At 57.0% G+C, this 19,437-nt stretch overlaps 10 protein-coding genes across 10 annotated transcripts; 4 read left to right on the top strand and 6 right to left on the bottom strand.

The window, feature by feature from the left end:
* The first annotated feature begins 18 nt into the window (after positions 1 to 18).
* On the top strand, positions 19 to 1,640 carry BDY17DRAFT_292314 (uncharacterized protein). The gene has a single exon (XM_033732797.1). The coding sequence runs from the start codon at positions 103 to 105 to the stop codon at positions 1,180 to 1,182; it is 1,080 nt and encodes a 359-aa protein (XP_033593463.1). The 5' UTR covers positions 19 to 102; the 3' UTR covers positions 1,183 to 1,640.
* A 59-nt stretch (positions 1,641 to 1,699) lies between these two features.
* BDY17DRAFT_88800 (uncharacterized protein) lies at positions 1,700 to 2,895 on the top strand. The gene is made up of 4 exons (XM_033738803.1): positions 1,700 to 2,057; positions 2,129 to 2,214; positions 2,274 to 2,579; positions 2,641 to 2,895. The coding sequence occupies exons 1-4, from the start codon at positions 1,965 to 1,967 to the stop codon at positions 2,741 to 2,743; spliced, it is 588 nt and encodes a 195-aa protein (XP_033593462.1). The 5' UTR covers positions 1,700 to 1,964; the 3' UTR covers positions 2,744 to 2,895.
* Positions 2,896 to 3,720: 825 nt separating this feature from the next.
* BDY17DRAFT_332177 (uncharacterized protein) lies at positions 3,721 to 4,946 on the bottom strand (the record flags this gene model as incomplete). Its single annotated transcript, XM_033737893.1, has 3 exons — positions 3,721 to 4,022; positions 4,124 to 4,551; positions 4,600 to 4,946. 3 exons carry the CDS (start codon positions 4,944 to 4,946, stop codon positions 3,799 to 3,801), a joined length of 999 nt encoding a protein of 332 aa, XP_033593461.1. The 3' UTR covers positions 3,721 to 3,798.
* Positions 4,947 to 5,271: 325 nt separating this feature from the next.
* BDY17DRAFT_292309 (uncharacterized protein) lies at positions 5,272 to 6,897 on the bottom strand. Its single transcript, XM_033732796.1, has 3 exons — positions 6,415 to 6,897; positions 5,992 to 6,353; positions 5,272 to 5,938 (listed from the first exon to the last, which is right to left on the bottom strand). The coding sequence occupies exons 1-3, from the start codon at positions 6,669 to 6,671 to the stop codon at positions 5,733 to 5,735; spliced, it is 825 nt and encodes a 274-aa protein (XP_033593460.1). The 5' UTR covers positions 6,672 to 6,897; the 3' UTR covers positions 5,272 to 5,732.
* Positions 6,898 to 7,331: 434 nt separating this feature from the next.
* BDY17DRAFT_245559 (uncharacterized protein) lies at positions 7,332 to 8,336 on the top strand (the record flags this gene model as incomplete). Its single annotated transcript, XM_033730642.1, has 1 exon — positions 7,332 to 8,336. The coding sequence occupies one exon, from the start codon at positions 7,332 to 7,334 to the stop codon at positions 8,334 to 8,336; it is 1,005 nt and encodes a 334-aa protein (XP_033593459.1).
* A 91-nt stretch (positions 8,337 to 8,427) lies between these two features.
* On the bottom strand, positions 8,428 to 9,540 carry BDY17DRAFT_246215 (uncharacterized protein; the record flags this gene model as incomplete). Its single annotated transcript, XM_033730710.1, has 1 exon — positions 8,428 to 9,540. The coding sequence occupies one exon, from the start codon at positions 9,538 to 9,540 to the stop codon at positions 8,428 to 8,430; it is 1,113 nt and encodes a 370-aa protein (XP_033593458.1).
* A 554-nt stretch (positions 9,541 to 10,094) lies between these two features.
* On the bottom strand, positions 10,095 to 11,232 carry BDY17DRAFT_88739 (uncharacterized protein). Its single transcript, XM_033738802.1, has 2 exons — positions 10,412 to 11,232; positions 10,095 to 10,357 (listed from the first exon to the last, which is right to left on the bottom strand). Exons 1-2 carry the CDS (start codon positions 10,989 to 10,991, stop codon positions 10,143 to 10,145), a joined length of 795 nt encoding a protein of 264 aa, XP_033593457.1. The 5' UTR covers positions 10,992 to 11,232; the 3' UTR covers positions 10,095 to 10,142.
* Positions 11,233 to 12,002: 770 nt separating this feature from the next.
* Positions 12,003 to 13,217, bottom strand: BDY17DRAFT_292304 (Alpha/Beta hydrolase protein). Its single transcript, XM_033732795.1, has one exon. The coding sequence runs from the start codon at positions 13,071 to 13,073 to the stop codon at positions 12,177 to 12,179; it is 897 nt and encodes a 298-aa protein (XP_033593456.1). The 5' UTR covers positions 13,074 to 13,217; the 3' UTR covers positions 12,003 to 12,176.
* Positions 13,154 to 16,004, top strand: BDY17DRAFT_321641 (uncharacterized protein; the record flags this gene model as incomplete). Its single annotated transcript, XM_033736662.1, has 3 exons — positions 13,154 to 13,165; positions 13,924 to 15,632; positions 15,692 to 16,004. 3 exons carry the CDS (start codon positions 13,154 to 13,156, stop codon positions 16,002 to 16,004), a joined length of 2,034 nt encoding a protein of 677 aa, XP_033593455.1.
* Positions 16,005 to 16,610: 606 nt separating this feature from the next.
* On the bottom strand, positions 16,611 to 18,893 carry BDY17DRAFT_321640 (origin of replication binding protein; the record flags this gene model as incomplete). The annotated part of the gene is made up of 1 exon (XM_033736661.1): positions 16,611 to 18,893. The coding sequence occupies one exon, from the start codon at positions 18,891 to 18,893 to the stop codon at positions 16,611 to 16,613; it is 2,283 nt and encodes a 760-aa protein (XP_033593454.1).
* Between the last annotated feature and the right edge of the window lie 544 nt (positions 18,894 to 19,437).

Below are 19,437 nucleotides of genomic sequence, written 5' to 3'. Positions count from 1 at the left end.
AGGCTGCATTTCAAGCTTCAACATCGAAACTCTCGACAACCGCGACCCAACATTTCCGTCCCGCATCGTAGCAAATCCTTGAAAAGTTGCCATTTTCGTAACATGGCAGCTTCCAACGAATCCTCACCATGGCAAACAGCCCGCTGGCATTCCGGCCTGGTACCAGTCGCCAACGGCACCAGGCAGCTCTCCCTCATGGTATCAGGCCAGCCACGTTCCGAACCAGCAGCTGCCCACCCACGCACTCCCCTCGTAATCATCGCCGCAGGCCTAGGCGGTGTCGCCGCAGAGCACGTCATGGTGGCCCAACTCATCTCCCCTTTCGCTCGTGTGCTCCGCTGGGATCGAGCAGGCTACGGCGCCTCGACTCCGCTCAACCCAGACAAGGACTCCTACGCGATGGAGCACGCGGTGCGGGATCTATTCTCAGCACTGGGAACTATCAATCTTCCCCCGCCCTACGTCCTCGTCGGCCAATCGTGGGGTGGCCTCGCGATCCGCGAAATCCTACGGCAACGCAGCGCCAATGAGATTCTTGGCATGGTCTTTGTCGACGCCAACCCGCACCTACAGAGGGCGGACCTGCGGGAACTCGAGGAGATGATCGGCACGTGTTGCGGCGCAGATGGGTACGAAAGGGTTGTGGGTCTACACCAGAACAGCATCTTCTCTCCCAGCCAAATCGCCGACCTTGAGCACGATTCGGACATGGCCGAGAAATCGGGTGTGATTCCAGGCGAAGCTTCCACCGCCGAGGAAAGCCAGGCCACCGTTGACTCTGCGTTTGGGCTCAAGACCGTCGAGGATGCGGACGGCAGGACAATCGACCTCTCCTTCTCTAAACAGCCGCTGGGCAATGGCCGCATCAGCGTCATTCATGGCGACGTGCCGCGTGACCTCGGGTGTGCGCTACAGCACGGGAGGGCGCATGGATTTGGCAATGAGGAGCTGCATGGGAAACTCGAGCGATATATCGAGTATTGCAAGCGAGTTGTATTCAAGTTTCAAGCAGCTCAGACGCAATTGACAAAGGGTGAGGTGAGGGTCAGAAGGGCGACGGGGACGGGCAGGACGCATAATTTGCAATCCACGCGGCCGGATATCGTGGCGGAGGAGGTGAGATGGGTGCTTGCGGGGAGTGAGGGAGGTGGCGATAAGGAGGATCGACTCGGCCATGCGTAACTGATGCAGTCAGGAGAATATGGCGCCCCAGTCCACCATGCATTCATGGATTCTGATTATCGAGAAATGGTACATTTCATGATGCGCAGCGTTCCCCGCGTGGTACCTATGCCCTGTCTGCGCGTTCCCCGAAGGACCCGTCGGCTCATCTTGCCTTCGCCGAGCTACCTGTGGTGCTTCAAAAGTCGAGACGCTCGCTGGAGACACGATGATACAACACGGCACGGCACGGCGAGCTTGAACGTGGCGCCTCAGCTCGGTAAGAATTTCCGCGGCATCACCTTACCCATCCGAGACGTGGTTTCCAGCACAATGCTTTACGTATGTGACTTTCGCCCTGCTGGGGAAAAGACGTGAGGGCAGTCGCGGTACGACGGAGAATAATAGTAGGGTAGCTTCGGATCAATCAAGGCGACAGCCAGCCACAGACGAGGTGGTTACGGGTTACAAGTCTGCAGTGAAAAAGGGTGTTCTAGACTGTGTGGAAATTGGTCTGGCTTCTAGCCTAACGCTTTCGGCGACAACACGCTACTCACACCGACATTAGGCGACATTAGCTGCACTAATGTCATACATGCTCTACATATGCATCACGCCACTCGCCCGTGGAGCCAATGACCAAGGGCCATCAATCTCGTCGGATTTCGTGTACAGGAGTGGGCACGATATCTACATAAAGGCTGCCAACTCGCTGGCCTTCCGGATCTGTGATGCGACTGTGACTGCCGTCTCTTGCATTTTTGGGACGAATCTAGTGCCATCTGTCTTCCCGCGCGGTCAAAATGCGCTTCGTGCTCCTCGCGACACTCATCGCTACTGTTTGCGCGTTCGATGCCAAACGGAATCAAGCCTCCTGCGCTGATGTTCATAAATCCGTTCGTACCTCCCCTTGGCCAGAATGGCTTTGCGATAGACCCACGACCTAACTAGGAGCGGAGGCGAGTAGGTCCAGAGCGGGGGATGGCAAGGCGCGGCGAGCAGGTTCTGCTCTTCTTGGTACCCAACTTCGACAATCACAACCACCGTGACATCGTAAGCAACCACGAGAGGCTTAACCGCGTTCCCTTGTTCTGATACTTCGATTTGAGCAGTACCTCTTCCCTCCTCGTCATGGCAACCGCAACCACCGTCCTTGTCACGACGTCCAGCAGCACGACGACCACCACCACCGTCACCGCCACTTGTGGACTCCCTACTGTAACAGCAAAAGCTCGTCGTGACCCATCGCGAGAGGGAAGCCATCCCGCCAACCCCAAGCCTGCGTGTTTCGCAGGCTACACCGCCCCCTGGGCTATCTCCTCTGCGTGTAGCTGTCTTGGTATCACGGCTCCTACCAAAACCCTCAAGCATGAACGGATCGCCACGACCACAGTTACCAGAAAGGCGCGTTCCAGAACGTCGACTTGGTCCAACCCCTACGCGGACCTTGCAAATTGCTGACTTTCTTGCCACCTATAGATCAAGACCACCGCGACAACGACTTCGATATCTACCTTTACTTCCACTTTTACCACCACAACTGTCCCTTCCAGTTTTTACCTCTACGCCACTCTTTCCTTAGCGTACGGGCTTATTGACGTACCCGACCCGGCCTCGCAAATCCAATTCACGCTACCCACGGACGACGGAGCGGGCGTTTTCAGTCTCAACAGCGAAGGATCCATCACGTTAGATACCGGCACGCCAGGGTTTATCGGTTCCCAGAGTGGCGTCGAAGACCCAGAGCCTGTAACCTTCTGGGACCAGACCGACATAACTAATGCCGGAGACAAACTGATGACATGCGTCATTACGCCTGCTGGTGATGGAAGCTGTCCCATGTCCTGTACTTCGCCGTTTGCTGGGCACAGCATTCAAAGCTTGGGTGCTTTCGATGTCTGGTTTCTAGGAACGTCTGCGGCTGAGACAGAGTTCACGCCGCTCGCTATCGATGCCGGTGCATCGTAAGACGTCCAATATCTCCGCTCAAAGCAATGCTCCTGACGGCTTGCCAACAAGTAGCCACGTAGTGCCATATGCGGCCATCTCATCCAGACCGAGACCACATATCCTCTTCCAAAGCTTCATCCCCAATGTCGCGTAGAATCACAGAAACCTCGCTATCCGCGCCCTCGAAATCCATTCAGCTGGACATCTCTGCAGCAAGTGCTGACAATCCAGCAGTCAATAGAAATCTGTCACTTTCACTCGGCGCGAAGAACTACACCCTTGCCCGGGAGTCAGCTCGGCCAGCACACTGTGGAGTCTGCCCTCTGCAACCTTGCAAGATCATTGAAGATACGTGTATACCACTATCGCGACTCTGTGCCGACCCTCGAGAAGCCTTGGCCTACGAGCATTCACCGGATGCAAGTGAGGCTCCGCTGGTCGATTTCGACTCTGCTTCGGGCTCGTGGCCCCTCCTGGTTGCGACCGAGGCACGCACCGTGGAGACGGCAAGATCCTTCATGTCTGGGATGAGCTATGGAACGCCGTCCTCGATGCACTGGTTGATCAGCTTGCTGGACATGTTGGTGGGAGCTTAGCTTTGCCACTTGGCCAAGAAATGGAAAGGAATCGGCGCGTCAATGATCGACAACATACGTCTGCGCAAAATCCCTTTTTGATGACAGCTGTTCAACCGACAATGCTGAAGGAGGTGACTTCTCCGCAGTACGCGTTGCCAACAGCGGCCAAGGGTAGACTTGTGCCCGCAGACCATGCAATATACGAGCCTGAGGTCTGGCCATCGCACACAACTGAAGGGTTGCTCAAGAGCTGACAAGTACTTGGGAGTCCGTCACCTGCAGACTGAAACACAAAGACTTGTGTGTTCGGCGTTTGGAGGGCAAGGACACAGCCTGAAAGTCTGCGATTAGTCGACGTTCAGTCTCGATTTGTACGTGTGGGGATTCGAGAACGGGAGGGCGATCATTCTGGTATGGTATGGTATGGCACTCACAGTCGTATGCGGAACCTGCGTCTGCTCCGGATGTGCTAACAAATGACGCGCCGGCGATGGGATATGTACCGTAATAATCGGCCAGGTTGTTAGTTGCGCATGCGGCGTATACCGTCGAAACGATAGTTGGGGTGTTCGTGACGATCGACGTGGATATTGTTGTGGTGGTAGATGTGAGAGTTGTCGTTCCAGTGGTTTGCAGATGTTGTGTCACGGTGATCGTAGTCGGAGAGGCTTGCTTAGTAGATGTAACAGTCGTAACCGTCTGCACGCAATGCCCCGGCTTCCACACGTGGCACTCTACGCCCACAACATACTTTTGCGCATCGAGATTCGAATGATCAAGAGTGTCACGTTTGGCCACGGGATCTGCACCGCCTGAGCCAGAGTAGGTTGAACCCGGCAGACTCGACTGGACAGGAACGAAGCTGGTCGTGTTAGTCTTGATATCAGCCGACCATACGCTCAAGACTTACCCAGCGGAAGCCGGCACAGTAGATGTAGAAGTGTATGTGGTGCTAGCGGTCACAATCGTCCCGGATATCTGTGTCACCGTTACGCTTTGAGTGATGGTTGTGGGGGGCCCCTGCTCAGTCACGATTGTGGTGTGCGTAATCGTAGAGGGCGAAGCAATGACAACTCTCGTTGACGTGCGAGTCGTAGTGCAGGGCTCCCAGTAGGTAGACCAGTGAGTATGCCACGGGAGGCGAGACTTGCCATACTCGGTCGTACAGCTAGTTCTCGAGGGAGGTTCGCCCCAGTCGGGCGCAGCTTGGGCGAAAATGGAGAGGGAGGTGAGGAGAGCGAGATGCAAGAATTGCATGATTGCGAGATTGAGGGGTTGACGGTAACAGGCGAGGTGGATTATGTGGGTAGGGGAAAGGAGATGGGGTGGAAATGGTTTATATTACCCCGGGGCGGAACGATGAGAAAGCCCATTTGGATCTCAGCTAACAGTATAGCACTTCCAATACATGCCGCATGATGCTAGTGCCCGTGGGCGTCAGTCGATAGACCAGATGCTGATGCCCGGCGCGACCCGCGGAGGCATGTCGTTGATGGTGGAAATTAAGTTTGCCCCGAAACAGAAAGCAACGCTGCTGCCCCAGGAAGTCTAAAAGCTTCTAGTGATGCATAGAGCGGTCCAGATCCAACCACAGCTCTCGACGAAAGACTGCTGACAATCCTCTCGTAGCCCAGACAATCGGGCCTCTAATGCAGGCCAAGCTGCAGATGTAAGATACGATGCTTGACAGCTGCTGATCGGAAAGTGCCACTCGCCCTTCGCCCGGGGAAGCCCGGTAGGAGCTCTTTATGCGGGTGTGATGAGGAGGAGGCTTCAGTGCCGCGATCCTATCGAGGGAATTCTGACATAGCAAAGTGGCAAAGAGCACGAACAGGTAGCATAGCTAGCGCGCAACGGTATGTGAGCGGATGAAATAGCATGCATATTGGAGACGCGCCTGACAAAAATTGCATTCTACGCACGACCGAGCAAGGATGCGCTCTTTGCAATCCGCATTCCCCCTGGTCATTCGGAGAGCGATCCGGTGTCGCGTTGAGTTGCCGCAACAGCGAACAAGGCAAGATCATACACCCGCCAGATATACTATTGTATATTTCCGCAATACGAGTTGCCAACAGTGATCTGAGCGTCACCAGGGTCAGAGACAACATCATAAAGGGACGTATCCTGGCCAGCGCACGTAGTGCTCGCGTCGAGGACGTAAACACCGCAAGAGCCTGCCGCTCCGGCCGCTGCTGGGGTGTATTGGAAGAAGGCCGAATTGGGGGTCGTTATGGCGAGGACACAGCCTGTACCATGGTAATTAGAGCTGCCGCAAGGCTTTTGGGAATGGGTAGCTTACAGTCGTATGCGGAGTCGGCCTCAATCGTGTTCTCGGTGTCCGATGCACCGCCATTGGGAAATATGGCGGTAATGGGAGCGCCACCGAAAGCGTCCGCCAAGTTGTTAGATGCACAAGCCGCATAGACTGTCGTTGTCGAGACCGGCGACACCACGGTTGTAGAGTGGACAGTTTTGGTGGTCTGCATGCATTTTCCTGGTCTCCACTGCGTGCACCACACACCGGTAATGTGCGTGTTTTCACTCCTGCCCGCTACATGACGGCTGCTTCCTTCGCCACCAACATCGCGTTTAGACACGGGATCTGAGCCTCCGGAGCCTGAATACGAGCCTTGCGGAAGCGTCGACTGCACGGGTTGGAAGCTGTTTGCCGGCTGAGTATCAGTATCGGTGCGGACAAGCCGACTGCATTTATGCAACATACCCGGAACTGGTTGGGACGGTCACCGTCGAAGTCGAGGTCGACAGATTTGACGTGACAAGGCTTGTGATCGTTTTCGTCGTGGTGCATGGGGTGTAAGAAGTAGTCCAATGCGTCTTCCACTCATGGCCGGACCAGCCCCATTGCGTAGAACAGGAAGTGTGGTAAGGCGAGTTTCGATCCCCGTCGTGGCCCCCGGCTGCGAGGGCAAAGCGAGCGAGGGCAATGCTCGTAAGGAGCGCGAGGGTGTTGACGTGCATGATTTCGGTCTCCTCAACACGAGGCAGAGTGTGCAGACAAGGGGCAGAGATGCGGCGTAGTAGAAAGTATTGGGAGAGAGAAACGACCTACCAAGTCCGGCGCGCCTGAGAGAGGGAGCGAGGCGAATATGTAGCCGCACTTTTCGCCTTCATGGAAACGCCCCGGGAAATGAGAGTAAGACCGACGGGAAACCTCCGTTCCAGAAAGAGGAAGAATCAATGCGGGCGCCACCTGCAAGGAGGTACTTTGAGTTCGCCGCCGCGCCTAATCTTGGGCTGCTCCGCGGAGCAATTTCAACGGCTCGTGTTACGATTCGCTGATGCCAACTCACCACCACAATCTAGAGCGTGGAACCCTGCAGATGGTGCTTTCGAGTGCAGCAAGCCAGCAAAAACGGCTGGCACGAGAGAAGAAGAGGATGAGAAGCAAAGGTGAGGCACACAGTACATGTAGGCGATGAGAGGTGGGGTGAGAGAGACGCGAGAAGGAGCGCATTCGTCCTGTGATTTGGATTGCAGTTGAGGTACCACGAATTCGCCTCCATGCTCACGTATACGCACGGCGTAGCCTTTCACGGTTTTGAGGAATTCTATCCCCTTGACCTTCATCACCGAAAGCGCTGCATTCCTATCGTTTCAGTCCATTGACATCCTCGCACAATGCCTCCACGCATCCGCCTCCCTTCAACTCGCTCCATCCGCCCACAATCAATCCAATCTTCACCCTACATCTGCCAACACTGCCGCCACGCCTCCCTCGCAGCAGCAACAACACCCGCACCCACACCACCCACCCCCCAACCCATCACCAACCTCGCACCCCCCATCGCCCGCCACCCCCGCACCCAACCGCCCTCCCACAAACCCCCCGAGTTCCGCAAATCCCAAATCCACCGCCAATACCAATCTCTCCTGCGCTCCAACCCGCTGCTCGTCATCTTCCAGCACAACAACCTCAAAGCCACAGAATGGATGGCCGTGCGCAGAGAGCTGGCGATTGCGCTGCGAAAAGTAGACGAGGATCTCGCGAAGCAGGGGAATGAAGAGTACATCGGGAAGCAGACGAAGATTACAGCCGTGGAGACGGGGATTTTCGCATCGGCACTCCGAGTCGTGGAATTCTGGGACCCGAAATTCGAAAGCCTGCAGAAAGAAGATACTCCCGCTAGTGAAGAGGCGATGCTCACTCACGGCCTCTCCCATCGCGCCTGGCGCTACTCGGAGCGCAAACACCGCAAAACGAAGCACGGGCTGGAAACCATCCTCATCGGCCCGCTCGCCATCTTGCACCTCCCCACCGTCTCGCCGCAGCACCTCAAAGCCGCCATCTCCATCCTCGCGCCCTCAAAGGAATTCCCTGCGCCGAAGCGGAGAGAGAATCCCGGGTACCATGAGCCGGCGGTGCAGAGTGGGGTGCAGAAGTTGATGCTGTTGGCTGCGAGGGTGGAGGGGAAGGTGTTTGATATGGATGGTGCGAGGTGGGTTGGGGGCATTCAGGGCGGGATGGAGGGACTGAGGGGGCAGCTTGTGGCGATGTTGGCTGGGGTTGGGGCGGGTGTTACGAGTGCGCTGGAGAGTGCGGGGAGGAATTTGTGGTTTACGGTTGAGGGGAGGAGGGGAATGCTGGAGGAGGAGGAGAAGAAGGGGAAGGAGGGCGAGCAGTAGAGGGTAGTATTTACAATAGGCCGTTACTCTTAGCCTGATGGAACAGAGTTGGATTCATCCACGCCACAGCGCCATACGCAATTCCATCCGCTCAATGCCTCGCTTTCGTCCGATCAAAGCTCTCCAACACACTCTTCGCAATCTGCTCCTTTGAATCCACCGCGCCATCCTGCCCTCCGGCTACAGCCTCAATCGCCGCACTCTGCGGCCCCTGATTCTGCCCCTGTCCATCCGTAATAATCTTCTGCCCCATCGTCTGCGCCTGCGACTTACTCACATTCCCATACACCGACAGCGCCGTGGCAATCATACCGCCAATATCGCCCACATTGCCCGGCACGACAACCGACGTGCCCTCCTTGGCCAGCTTGCCGAAAGCCTCGACGTACTTCTCCGCGACGGAGAGAGACACGGCGCCTTGAGCAGCCTGCTTGCCCTCGGAGATCGAGCGGGCGACGGCATCGATGCCGGTCGCCGTGGCGCGCGCTTTCAACATGATTGCCTCCGCCTCGCCTGACGCGGAATTGATTTGCTCCGCTTTGATGGCTTCGGAAGCCAGGATGACGGATTGCTTCCTTCCCTCTGCGATGTTGATTGCGCTCTGCCTCTGTCCCTCGGATTCCAGAATTTCCGCGCGCTTACTCCGCTCCGCTGTGACTTGTCTATGCATCGCCTCCACCACCGGGCCGGGGGCATGGATATCTCTGATTTCGTACCGCAGACATCGAATCCCCCAGTCGGCCGCAGCCTCATTGATCGCCTGCGTGATATTGGTGTTCAGCGCCGCGCGCTCCTTCAGCACATGGTCGAGCGTCAGCTGCCCAATCTCCGAGCGCATAGTTGTTTGCGCAAGCTGCGAAATGGCGTAGTCTGCATCTTCGACGCCGTAGCTGGCTTTGAAAGCATCAAAGACACGAGTGTAGAGCACGCCATCCAATTCGAGCGTGACGTTGTCGGCAGTAATGGCGCTCTGCGACGGTATCTCCATGGCATTCTCTTTCAGGCTTTTGACGTACGCTATCCGGTCGATGACGGGGACTAGGATAGCGAGACCGGGATTCAGAATGCGGTTGAAGCGGCCCATGCGCTCGACGATCCAGGCCGTTTGCTGCGGGACGAATTTCACAATCGTGTTTGCGGGGAGGCTGGAGCGCTGGAAGTAGGTGCTTGGGGCGCCGCCGAGGGAGGATGAGGAGCGGAACATGCTCTCGCCGGGGCCTGGGAGGGCATGATGAGGGGAGGATGAGAAGGTGGCTCGTTGGGTGGTGTAGAGGAGGGGATAGCGGGAGTTGTGCAGCGCTGCGATGGATCTTCGGGGGATGGATCGTGCGGACGAGGAGAGGGCTGACATTCCTGCTTCGACTGCCGCCGATGGCACGGCCGGCATTTTGTGGATCATGAGAGGATGGAGGCGTTGGTCGTGTGCTGAAGTGAAGAAGCTCAACCTCGAGACATATGAGCAACTGCAAGCGTCACCCGAAATGTCAGCGGGCCGAGCCGGACGGAGCCGTGAGACGACATCTATCGAACAGCATATGCGATGCTCTTCGTAAAGACATTGTGAGAATTCTTTTTCCTGTCATTTTCCATTGGCTATCTACGGACGATGTACCGCAGTACGGAGAATTGCATCTGCCAAAGTGCAGTGCCTCCATCAAAAGCAAGTATCTTCCATCAAACAAGTCTCTCCCTGAAGACTCACGTCAGATGAATCTTCCATTGCACTCAGCATGATTTCCACGCCTTAAAATCCCCACGTGTCACCCAGTCCACGGTGATCTGCCATTCTGCCTCACCCAATGTCTCTCATCCGCTGAAGCGGAAGTCGACACTCACCTGCTTGTCTGATCCCACTCCAACCTCACCCAGCATCATGCCGTGTCCGACTTCCTGACCGTTGACAATGATCGTGGGGTTCTTCGTCACCTCATGAGAGAGGTTGGCCTTGCATCGAATGCGACGCACCAGATCGGCCACTTTGAGCTCCTGGTGAGCTTGGACGACGCAGGTGCTGCCGTTTGCTATATTGCATGATCAGCTTTCCGTATGTTGGATGAAATGCATTCAAGACTTACAGAGCTTCACTTCCAGCCCGAATGGTGCCTTCGCACTGCTCGTTCCAAGGAACACGCGACGCTCCTCCGCTTGCATCAATGTCTCGACCTGCTTCTGGAATTCGAGCTCCAACGTCGTCAAGCGTTTGGTGACGGCGGACAGCTCCAGTTGGACTGCTGCAATGATGCCATTGGTGTCATTCATTTCGCCATTGGTCTTCGACCCTCCGTACGAGGAAGCGGCGGCGGCGACGGCGGTAGTGCTAGTGCTGTTGATGGCGACCTGCTTCTCGACCGCATCCAGCGACTCGGTCTTCCTCTTCTTGCTGGGAGAGGTGGGCACCACATCGGCCACTTTCGGGGCAGCGACACTTTTGGCAGGTGAAGGGGACATTTGACTCGCCGCAGTCCCGACATGCACGTTGTTCAAATTGGACAAAACCCCGCCAGCCGCTGCAGGCACAGGCGTCTTTCTCTGCGGAATCCCTGCTGCCGCGGCCTGGTATTTGAGATGAGGCGGCATTTTGGATCCCTCTGTACCATTCCGCAACGACTTTGCATGGTTGGCGAAGGCGGAACGAGCGTCGACATCCTGCTCCATGGTCGCGTCGACATCCTGCTCCTTGGTCACAGCCAGGGTTTCCGGGTGTGCGTGGGTGCGATTCGTCGTCTGAGTCTGCACTGTCGCAGCACCATTGCCTGTCTTCACAGTGGCCGAAGGTACTGGCTGTTTGGCGAACGCGTCCCAGCTGGGAATCGGAGGGGGACGGTTGGTCGCGAGCTGCACCGAAGGACGAGTTGATGGCGTAGCCACGTTGACAGACTTGCTGCTCAAAGGAGATCCGAAAGGAGGAAGAGGACGCTGCGGCTGGAAGGGAGCGTGCTGCGTGACTGCTGGTGTAGATTTCGTCGTGTGCACCGAGCTGCTGGAGCTTTGCAAGGAGGATTGGCTGGCATGATGCGTCAACAAACGATGACGACCGCTACGAAGGGGACGCGACCTCTGCCCGCCTGAAGTGGCTGTAGCTAAGAATTGTTTGGCAGCCTGTAGAAAGAGTCAGTACGATGAGAACAATGTTGGCAAATGAGCTTACCAGAAGCTGATCGGCGGTGCCGAAGAGCGATGGTCCCGCGGCGATGTCGGTCATCTTCACATCATCATCTCCACGCACTGAGGATGTTCCGCGTGCTGAAGATCTGCTGGATGACATCGACCCACGAGGCGAGCGGTGAGGTGAGGGGCGGTGGTTCTCCTTCTTGGGGCTGTTTTGGTAAGTAACATGAATCAAGCGGCCTCTCGATGGCCTCCAGCTGCTACACATGTGATGGCAATTGCACTCACCTGCGAGTTGATGTTGAAGCCACCTGATTTCTCAAGCGAGCGGCTACATTCGCCAGGATGTCGCGCTTCTCATTGAGTCCACCTGAGAGCGACATGATGGGCCGCAGTGTGATGCCGATGACAAGGGAGGATGATGTTGCGGAAGAGCTTGCTTGACAAGGAGTGGGAAGTGCAAAACGCAAACCGACGAAATGTTGTTTTGATCTTTGTGAGAGGGGACAAGCGCTGTGTGCTGGGTTTTGACGCGTGCGGCCCGTTAAATGAAATTGCCGCCACATGATGCTGTTCCGAATGCTGAGGCAGGTGCGAAAGAGGAAGGAGCGACTCTCCGGGTTTGCTTCGCGTCTTTGACGCGTTTCCGTGTAGCTGTCTAAGAGCATTGCTTTACGGCGCGCCGGCATGAGCCCCGCTCGTCTTGGTTGCTCACTGATGGACCTCAACTGACTATCTACTTACGAGTTGTTGAATCGTAAAATCAATCGCCCGCGCGGCCTCCGAACCTTTCCACATTTCGTCATGATCGCCATGCAGTTCCAGGTCGTGCAATGCCCTACCCTCGCTCCACCCTGACTTCCGCAAAGTGTCCAGTTGAATCTGCGCTTGCTCCTCCTCCAACAGCGTATCGCCCGCCGAATGCGCAATGACCGCCAATTGTCCCTCCTTCCAGCTCGAAGCGTACGCACCATGACTGGGACTCGCCTTGTCCCACTCCGCAGGAGGACCGAAAGCACCGGCGATGAAGTCGTGGTATTCAGGCTTGTCTGCATGATTGCGCACCAGAGCGTGGAGATCGTAGATGCCTGCGAGCCCCGCAATGGCGATGGGAGGCACGACGTTGAGCTCGAGCGCGTAGGTGGGTTCGTACTGCTGGCCCCAATAGCGCTTCATGGCGAGTTGGAAGGACAGCGTTGCGCCCGCCGAGTGGCCGGCGAGAATGTAACGATCCCCGAAGTGGTAGGTTTCCTGCAGGTACAAGACGGCGCGGAGGACATCGGTGATGTGGTCTGGGTGTTTTGCATTGCGCGCGGGATCGGCCGGGTGAGAGGGGTTGGTGGGGTGCGAGGGGAAAGGAGAGAGTCGGTAATTAATAGAGGCATATCCTTCGATTAAATCGCGGTGGCGCCCGGCCAGAAGATGGTCTTGTGTGACGGCGAAGGAGCTGGAGTCTGTGTCGGGATCCAGCCAGGCGCCGCCGTGGATGAAGACTACCCAGTATCGTTTCCCATTGTCCCGTGATGGACTCCGTGGGAGGCAAATATCGACCGTGTTCAATTCGGACTCTGAGGAGTATTGGTGGGTGAATTTGATGGGTTTGGAGTCCGGTGCTGCCATGCTGGGCATCTGGGCACAAAGGTGGATGAAAAAGTGTTAAGGACTACGGGGAAGACGGCGTTGTTGATAGCATCCTCGGCTACCGTATGATGAGATACGAGGTGAGGTTTAACTTTTGTGGAACTGATCCCGTACCAAGAGTGGAAGGAGCGGCAGGACGATACTTCCCTAGCCTACGGGAGCGTCTAAAACAGCCCAGCCCGATTCGAGCAATATCTGGGCCGGTACTGAGGTTTCTACATCTTCTCGTGCACATTCACTCAATCCAGTATCTCGTCGCACGCAAACACTCTTCCATTGCGAGCTGCAGGGGTTGCAGGGTGGAGTTGGGCAAGAGTAGCGTGTGGCTGGTATCGCTGGAGGCGCGCGCTTGCGTCACAGCCAGCACCTCGGGCCCACATTTCCTGCCACACGTCTGCCTCGAGCTTGTCTCAGAATATCTCCGCAACTCCCCTTCCAACTTCGACTTTCCACACGTGCGACAACCACAACGCACGCAGCCACTTCTCAGCTGAACAACCTCGACTGCACTGCCCACTGCTGTCCGCTTCTGGCACGAAATATCCCAAACTCGCCAAGTGGCGGTGGCAGTTCGCGCCTCACAGCCACACCGACAAGCTTTCGCCAAGTCTGCGAGCCTTCCGCCTGAGATCACTGGGTCCGGGAGAACCTGCTATTTTTCACTTCAACAGCTCCCACCTACGACATCCTCAACACACTTCACCTCACCTCTCATCAATGCCCACCTAATCCACTCATCTGCTCCCCGGCATCTCTTGTGCTTTGCTTCCGCCCACCCCAACCTCCTCACCGCCTGACCGTCGACTGACCGACTCGCAATACCGTCGCCATGTCGCAGTATGGCTACGACGACGACGAGCCGCGGCGCTACCGCAACGTGCAGACCCGTCCTGGACGTGGACCAAACGAGCCGGACTTTGTGCGGGAAGAGACATACATCGAGCGCGGCAAGGGCCCCGGTCCCGGCCTTCGTGGCTCCAGTGACCTAGTCTACCGCACGCGGGAAGACAGCACCGAAGACATTCCACGCGACTTTCCTCCCCCAGGTGGACGTGATCGCAACTATCGCCGCTCAACGTACAGGTCGGAGAAGAGCGACTACGATCGCCGTTCCAAGAGCGCGGGCAGAGGGTACAACTCCGATGACTATTCTTCCGAAGACGAGCGTTACACCTCATACTCTCGCTCTCGTGCTGGCACCAGGCGTCGTCATGATCGTGACTACGACTCTGATTACTCCAACTCTCCTCCACGTAGCACACGAAGTGGGCCCGGTGAGCGACGCAAGTCTGGCCTGGAAGACGTGCTCGGTGGTCTTGGCCTTGGCGGCATTGCCGGCGCTCTGGCTGGCAAGAAGAAGAACAAAGACCAAGGCGATGACCGCAGTGTACGCTCCGGCCGCGCTCGCTCCCGCGATGCTTCCCGCACCTCTCGCCCCCGAAGCCTCGACGACAAGCACAACAGGGAGAAGAAGTGGGCGCAAGCTGCTCAAGCTGCTCTCATCGCTGGTGCTATCGAGGCCTTCCGCAACCGCAAAGAACCTGGTCCATGGAACGGCGAAAAGGGCAAACGCATTGCCACTGCTGCTTTGGGAGCTGGTGGCATTGACGGCATTCTTGACCGCAACCCCAATGAGAAGACCAAACGTCATCTTGCTGAAGCAGTCATCGGCGGTCTTGCCGCCAATCGCCTCGCCAATGGTCCCCGCTCCAAGTCTCGTGCTCGTGACCTCAGCCGCGGTCGTAGCATCTCTCCAGAAAGCTACCCTCGCTCACGCAGCCGCAGCATCATCGACCGCTTCCGTGGCCGCTCGCAGTCTCGTCCTCGCAGCGACGCCGGAGCAGCCGGTGGAAGCTATGGCGCCTGGAAACCACTGGCCGCCGGTGGAGCTCTAGCAGTGGCCGGCAAGGCGGTCTATGATCGGGTACGCTCGAAATCCCGCAACAGAGGCTCACCGTCTAGGGACTCCTCCGCAGATTCGTATGTTCCTTCTCGCAACCGCCGTCGCAATAAACGTCGCTCACCAGCTTCAGATACGGGCGCTCGGAGTATGGGCGGAGGCCAAGGTCAGAATCGAGGCCAAGGTCAGAGTCGAGAAGTCGGGTCTCGCGGTATTGAGAATGGCAACAACCAGGGTAATGCGCAAAATAACGGCAATGGCGGCGGTGGTGGCGGGGGAGCTGGTGCGGTGGCCAAGGGTGGAGATGCTGCTGCCGCCGCGCAAGGTGGTGAGAAGAAGGGATCTGGCAATGAGAGTGAGAGTAGTAGTACTACCGACATGGAGAACAAACGCAAGCATATGAAGGGGAAGGAGCTGCTCACGGCTGGACTGGCCACCGTTGCTACCATTCACGCGGTTCACGGAGTCTATTCCAGCATGGCGGCACACGAGAAACGACATCGACTGGTTGCGGAGGGCGAAATGTCTCCTCAGGAGGCTCGCAAGAAGCAAACAAAGGCTTGGGTGCAGGATGCTGCAGCCGTGGGTATTGCGGCGCTGGGTATCAAGGGTGCTTTCTCGGAATGGAAGGAGATGAACGAGCACAGGTATGTGGCGCTGCCTCACATATGATTTCTGTCCTTTGTTACTAACACCCGATCAACAGACGCGAAATCCACGAAATCGAAAAGCGAAAGCGCGAGCGCCGCAAGAAACAGCAACAACTCGAACGCCAAAAAGAAGAAGAGCGACAAGAGCGCATGTTCAAGATGATGGAGCAGAACCCGCAATTCGCCATGTACGCCAACATGCAGCAGTCGGGCATGATGCCGCAACTGCCCCGGCTGCCGCAGTACAGCATGCCTTCGCCTCGGGTCCCGAACGCCGGAGGAGGAGGCGGCGGGCAGCAGCAACCTGTCCCTGACCAAAGCGGGAACCCCTATGCACCTCGAGGCGATGGAGGGAGAGGCGGATCTTAGGAAGATCATCACCGTCGTTCTCCTTCTCGTCCTCCCTCGCGGCGCGAGAGAAGAGGTTCCAGCCTCAGTCCGCCTGACATCGTTCGCCATGATGAGATGGAGGGGCCGGCGGTCTATTAGGGGCGATCGACGGAGCACCACCATAAGCCCTCTCATCATCACAAGCATCATGACGACGACGACCAGCATGACGAGAAGCACAGAAATCCTTTGCAGCGTTTGGCGCATGGGCTGGCGGAGTGGGATCCTATGGGTCCTGCGCCCAGGTCTTGAGCCTTTTTTTCTTTGTTTTGTCTCCAGAAGAGCTTTCTTTTGTCCATATGGCTATGAGATCACGGTTATGAAATGCATTGCATTGCGTAAAAGCGAGCGGCGGAGAAGAGGGGAATGAAGTGAAGCGAGCATTGGACCTGAGTATTGTGGTTGTTTCTCGCGGTGCGAAGTCGCACTCCCCACGTGCGCTACGAGTATCCATGGCTATAACGAAGTTCAGTAGATAGCATTTCTCTTGCACGACTCGGCTGAGTCTGGGCTTTTAATGGAAGCGTGTTGAGCGTTTCATACTCCTCTATCATTGCCTCATGAGAAGTCCCAAGCAGACTACCATCACCCCCCAAACCCCAACCCCCTCCCCTCCTCATCCTCCTTCAACGCCCCCCGAATCTCCTCCTCCCCAACCCCCAACCGCACCCTCCCCACCCGCCCCCCATGCCTGGCCTCCAACCCCACAATCCCCGCCTCGGCCAGCTCCTCCGCCGCAGCGCCCAAACCCAGCACTCGCGCCGCCTTCTCCGGATCCTTGGGTTTCGGCGGGCGGCCACGTTTCGAAGGCGTGGTGTGCGCTTCTGCGCCAGTGAACTCCTCTCGAGGGTGATTGGGAGTGGTGTCTGGTGTCAGGAGGTACGTGTCGATTGCTTTGTTTTGCGATGTTAGGCCCATTTTGCGCGCTTCGTCGAGGACGTCGGCGAGGGTGGATTCCGTTATTCCTGTTCTTCTTAGGCGGGCTAGGAGCGCTGCGAGGAAGACTTTGGATGCTAGCGGGAGGGAGCGCAGATGGGCTGCTAGAGGGGTGGAGGTGGCTTCGTTGATGGCGCGTTTGATGGTCGCGATGGTCACGATGCCCTTTTTGTTGTTGTTGGAGGGGAGCGGGTTCTGCTGGCGACCGGGGGTTTTGCTGGGTGTGTCGGGTGCTTGATTTTCCTTCCCTGTGTCGGAGGTGGAGAGGCTTTCTTGCTCGGCGAGCTCGACTGCTCGTCTGCAGATGTCGAGCGCTCGGCGTGCGTCGCCTGAGACGGCGGCGACTTTGCGGCTGGCGAATTGCACTGCGTCGGGGTCGACGATTACCTGTCCGACGCCTTCGAGGCGCGACTGGATGATCATCATGAGCTGGGTGTGAGTGTAGCCTGGAAAGGTGATGCGTGTGAGGCCCAGGCGGGAGCTGATTTTGTTGGAGAGCGTGCGTTCCGGTAGGTCCATGGTGTTTGCTACTGCGAGCACGATCAGTCGGGAGTGCCGGAGTTGCGGCCAGTTGAAGAAGTTGTACATGACGCCCTGGTTGCGCGTGACGAGCTGATCGAGTTCGTCCATGAGGACCACGCAGGGCACGCGGCGGGGACTGGGCGTGCTGAACTCGCGCTCCAGCAGATCGAGAGCATGCGAGGGACTCACGCGATCGCCTTTGAGCGCTTCCCATAGCAGCGAGTATGATTGGTGAGGATCTGTGACTTTCATCCCGTTGATCTCGACAAAGTAGAAGTCGTCGAGTTGCTCTTCGCTCACGGCTGCTTGGAGGGAAGCCACCACCTCGCGCACTGTAGCCGTCTTGCCTGTCCCTGGAGTACCGGAGATGTAGATACACGCTCCTGTGCCGGCAGCAATGGCTGCCTCGAGATGAGAGTGCACGGTTTCGAATTCCGACTCGCGACAGGGGAGGGCATGCGGTACGGCAGAGACGTGCAGAGTGGATCGTGCAATCTGGTACGGAGACGATTGTGTGGACGATGGCGAAAGGAGTCGAGTGCCGAGGGGCGTGAAATGGAGAGGCCTCTTGGTCACGATCTTGCGTCCTGAGGGAGTGAGAACTTTGCGCGGTGTCTGCTGTTTGGCTTTGGATGAAGTAGGCGTGCTGGCACCCAGCTTTCGTTTCTTCTTCGGGGTCGCCGGTCCATCAACATCCTCATCGTCGACGACAAACTCATCCAGATTCTGCTCTGTTGTCCCTTTGGTGACTTTTCGCTTTCGTGTCTTGATCGTCTGACTCTGCACCATCTCGCATAGCTTGTCCATGTCTTCTCGTCCACCATACACATCCTCCCATTTGAACTCTTCCGTATATGTTGCCGTACGCACACTGACACCTCTTCTGCAGACGAAAGTCTTGCCTAGATCCTTCGAATTCTTCCCAATCTTGCCCGAAGGATACAGTCTCGCAAACTCCTCTGGCGAAACAACCTTGGCCTTGCCATTAATGGTGGCGAGCGGATTCTCGTCGAAATTGGCGGTGATGTACAGCTCATTCGGCATATAGTCGACCCTCTTCTTCTTGCTGCGAATCTCCTTCTCCGACGAAAACCACATCATGCTCGCGCTCTTCTGCGCCTCCACATCACCATCCTCATCCTCCACTCGGTTCTCGATGAAGTCGTATAGAATGGCAAGCCACGCCTCGTTGCTGACAGGCGCTTTCAAGAGGACGACATCGCCGGCGTGCACCTCGAACCTGCCCATGCGGGCGCCGACGATGCGGGCCTTGGTCTCGTCTTCGTAGATCCATTCCCATGGGTGGTCTTCGATGCCGAGCTCGTCGTCGGAGTCTTCGCGGAGCACACCACCGCCGGAGAGGTAGTGTCTCGCTTGCTCGAGCTTTGTTCGTTTGCGTTTGGGAGGCATTGCTGGGTGTCAAGTGTGTGGTTCTTCGAGGGATGTTGAAAAACGATGCTACGCGTAATTGCGGGGGGGACGCGTAGCGCGCGCGTCAAATTTGGGCCCGATTGGGCGGCATGGTTCAGAATCGCCGGCTTCGGATGATCTCGACGAACAGGTCGATCTAAACGCTACTTATTAATGATCGCATCGCGGCTCTCTTGCGAAACTTGACAATGGGATGCGACAAATCGGCCAACTATACCTGGTCGAAAGCCGTTAACGCTACACACGGGCTACGAGACGATGAAGCCACCTCTCCGACATGTCGACGGCGGCGAAGGCCTTGCGGTCACCGAGTCGGCTCTGCGCTCGTTTCCGAGACGCCTTCGAGCTACCACTGAAATAACAATGATTTCTCCAGTCTCGTTTACTGTGGTAGGAGACATCCTAATCCGTGAGACCCTGCGTACATCACCACACAACGGAGACCGTCCAGCTCCGTTTGCGCGGGTGGCTGCATATGTCTTCAGCGAATCTCATGCGACCGCCACCTCCACGCGCTCTCTCA

Source organism: Neohortaea acidophila (genome assembly GCF_010093505.1).
Source record: "Neohortaea acidophila strain CBS 113389 unplaced genomic scaffold BDY17scaffold_2, whole genome shotgun sequence".
Classification (NCBI taxonomy): Eukaryota; Fungi; Ascomycota; class Dothideomycetes; order Mycosphaerellales; family Teratosphaeriaceae; genus Neohortaea; species Neohortaea acidophila.
Note: the sequence above shows the minus strand (reverse complement) of the source record. Positions and strands in the feature narration are given on the sequence as shown.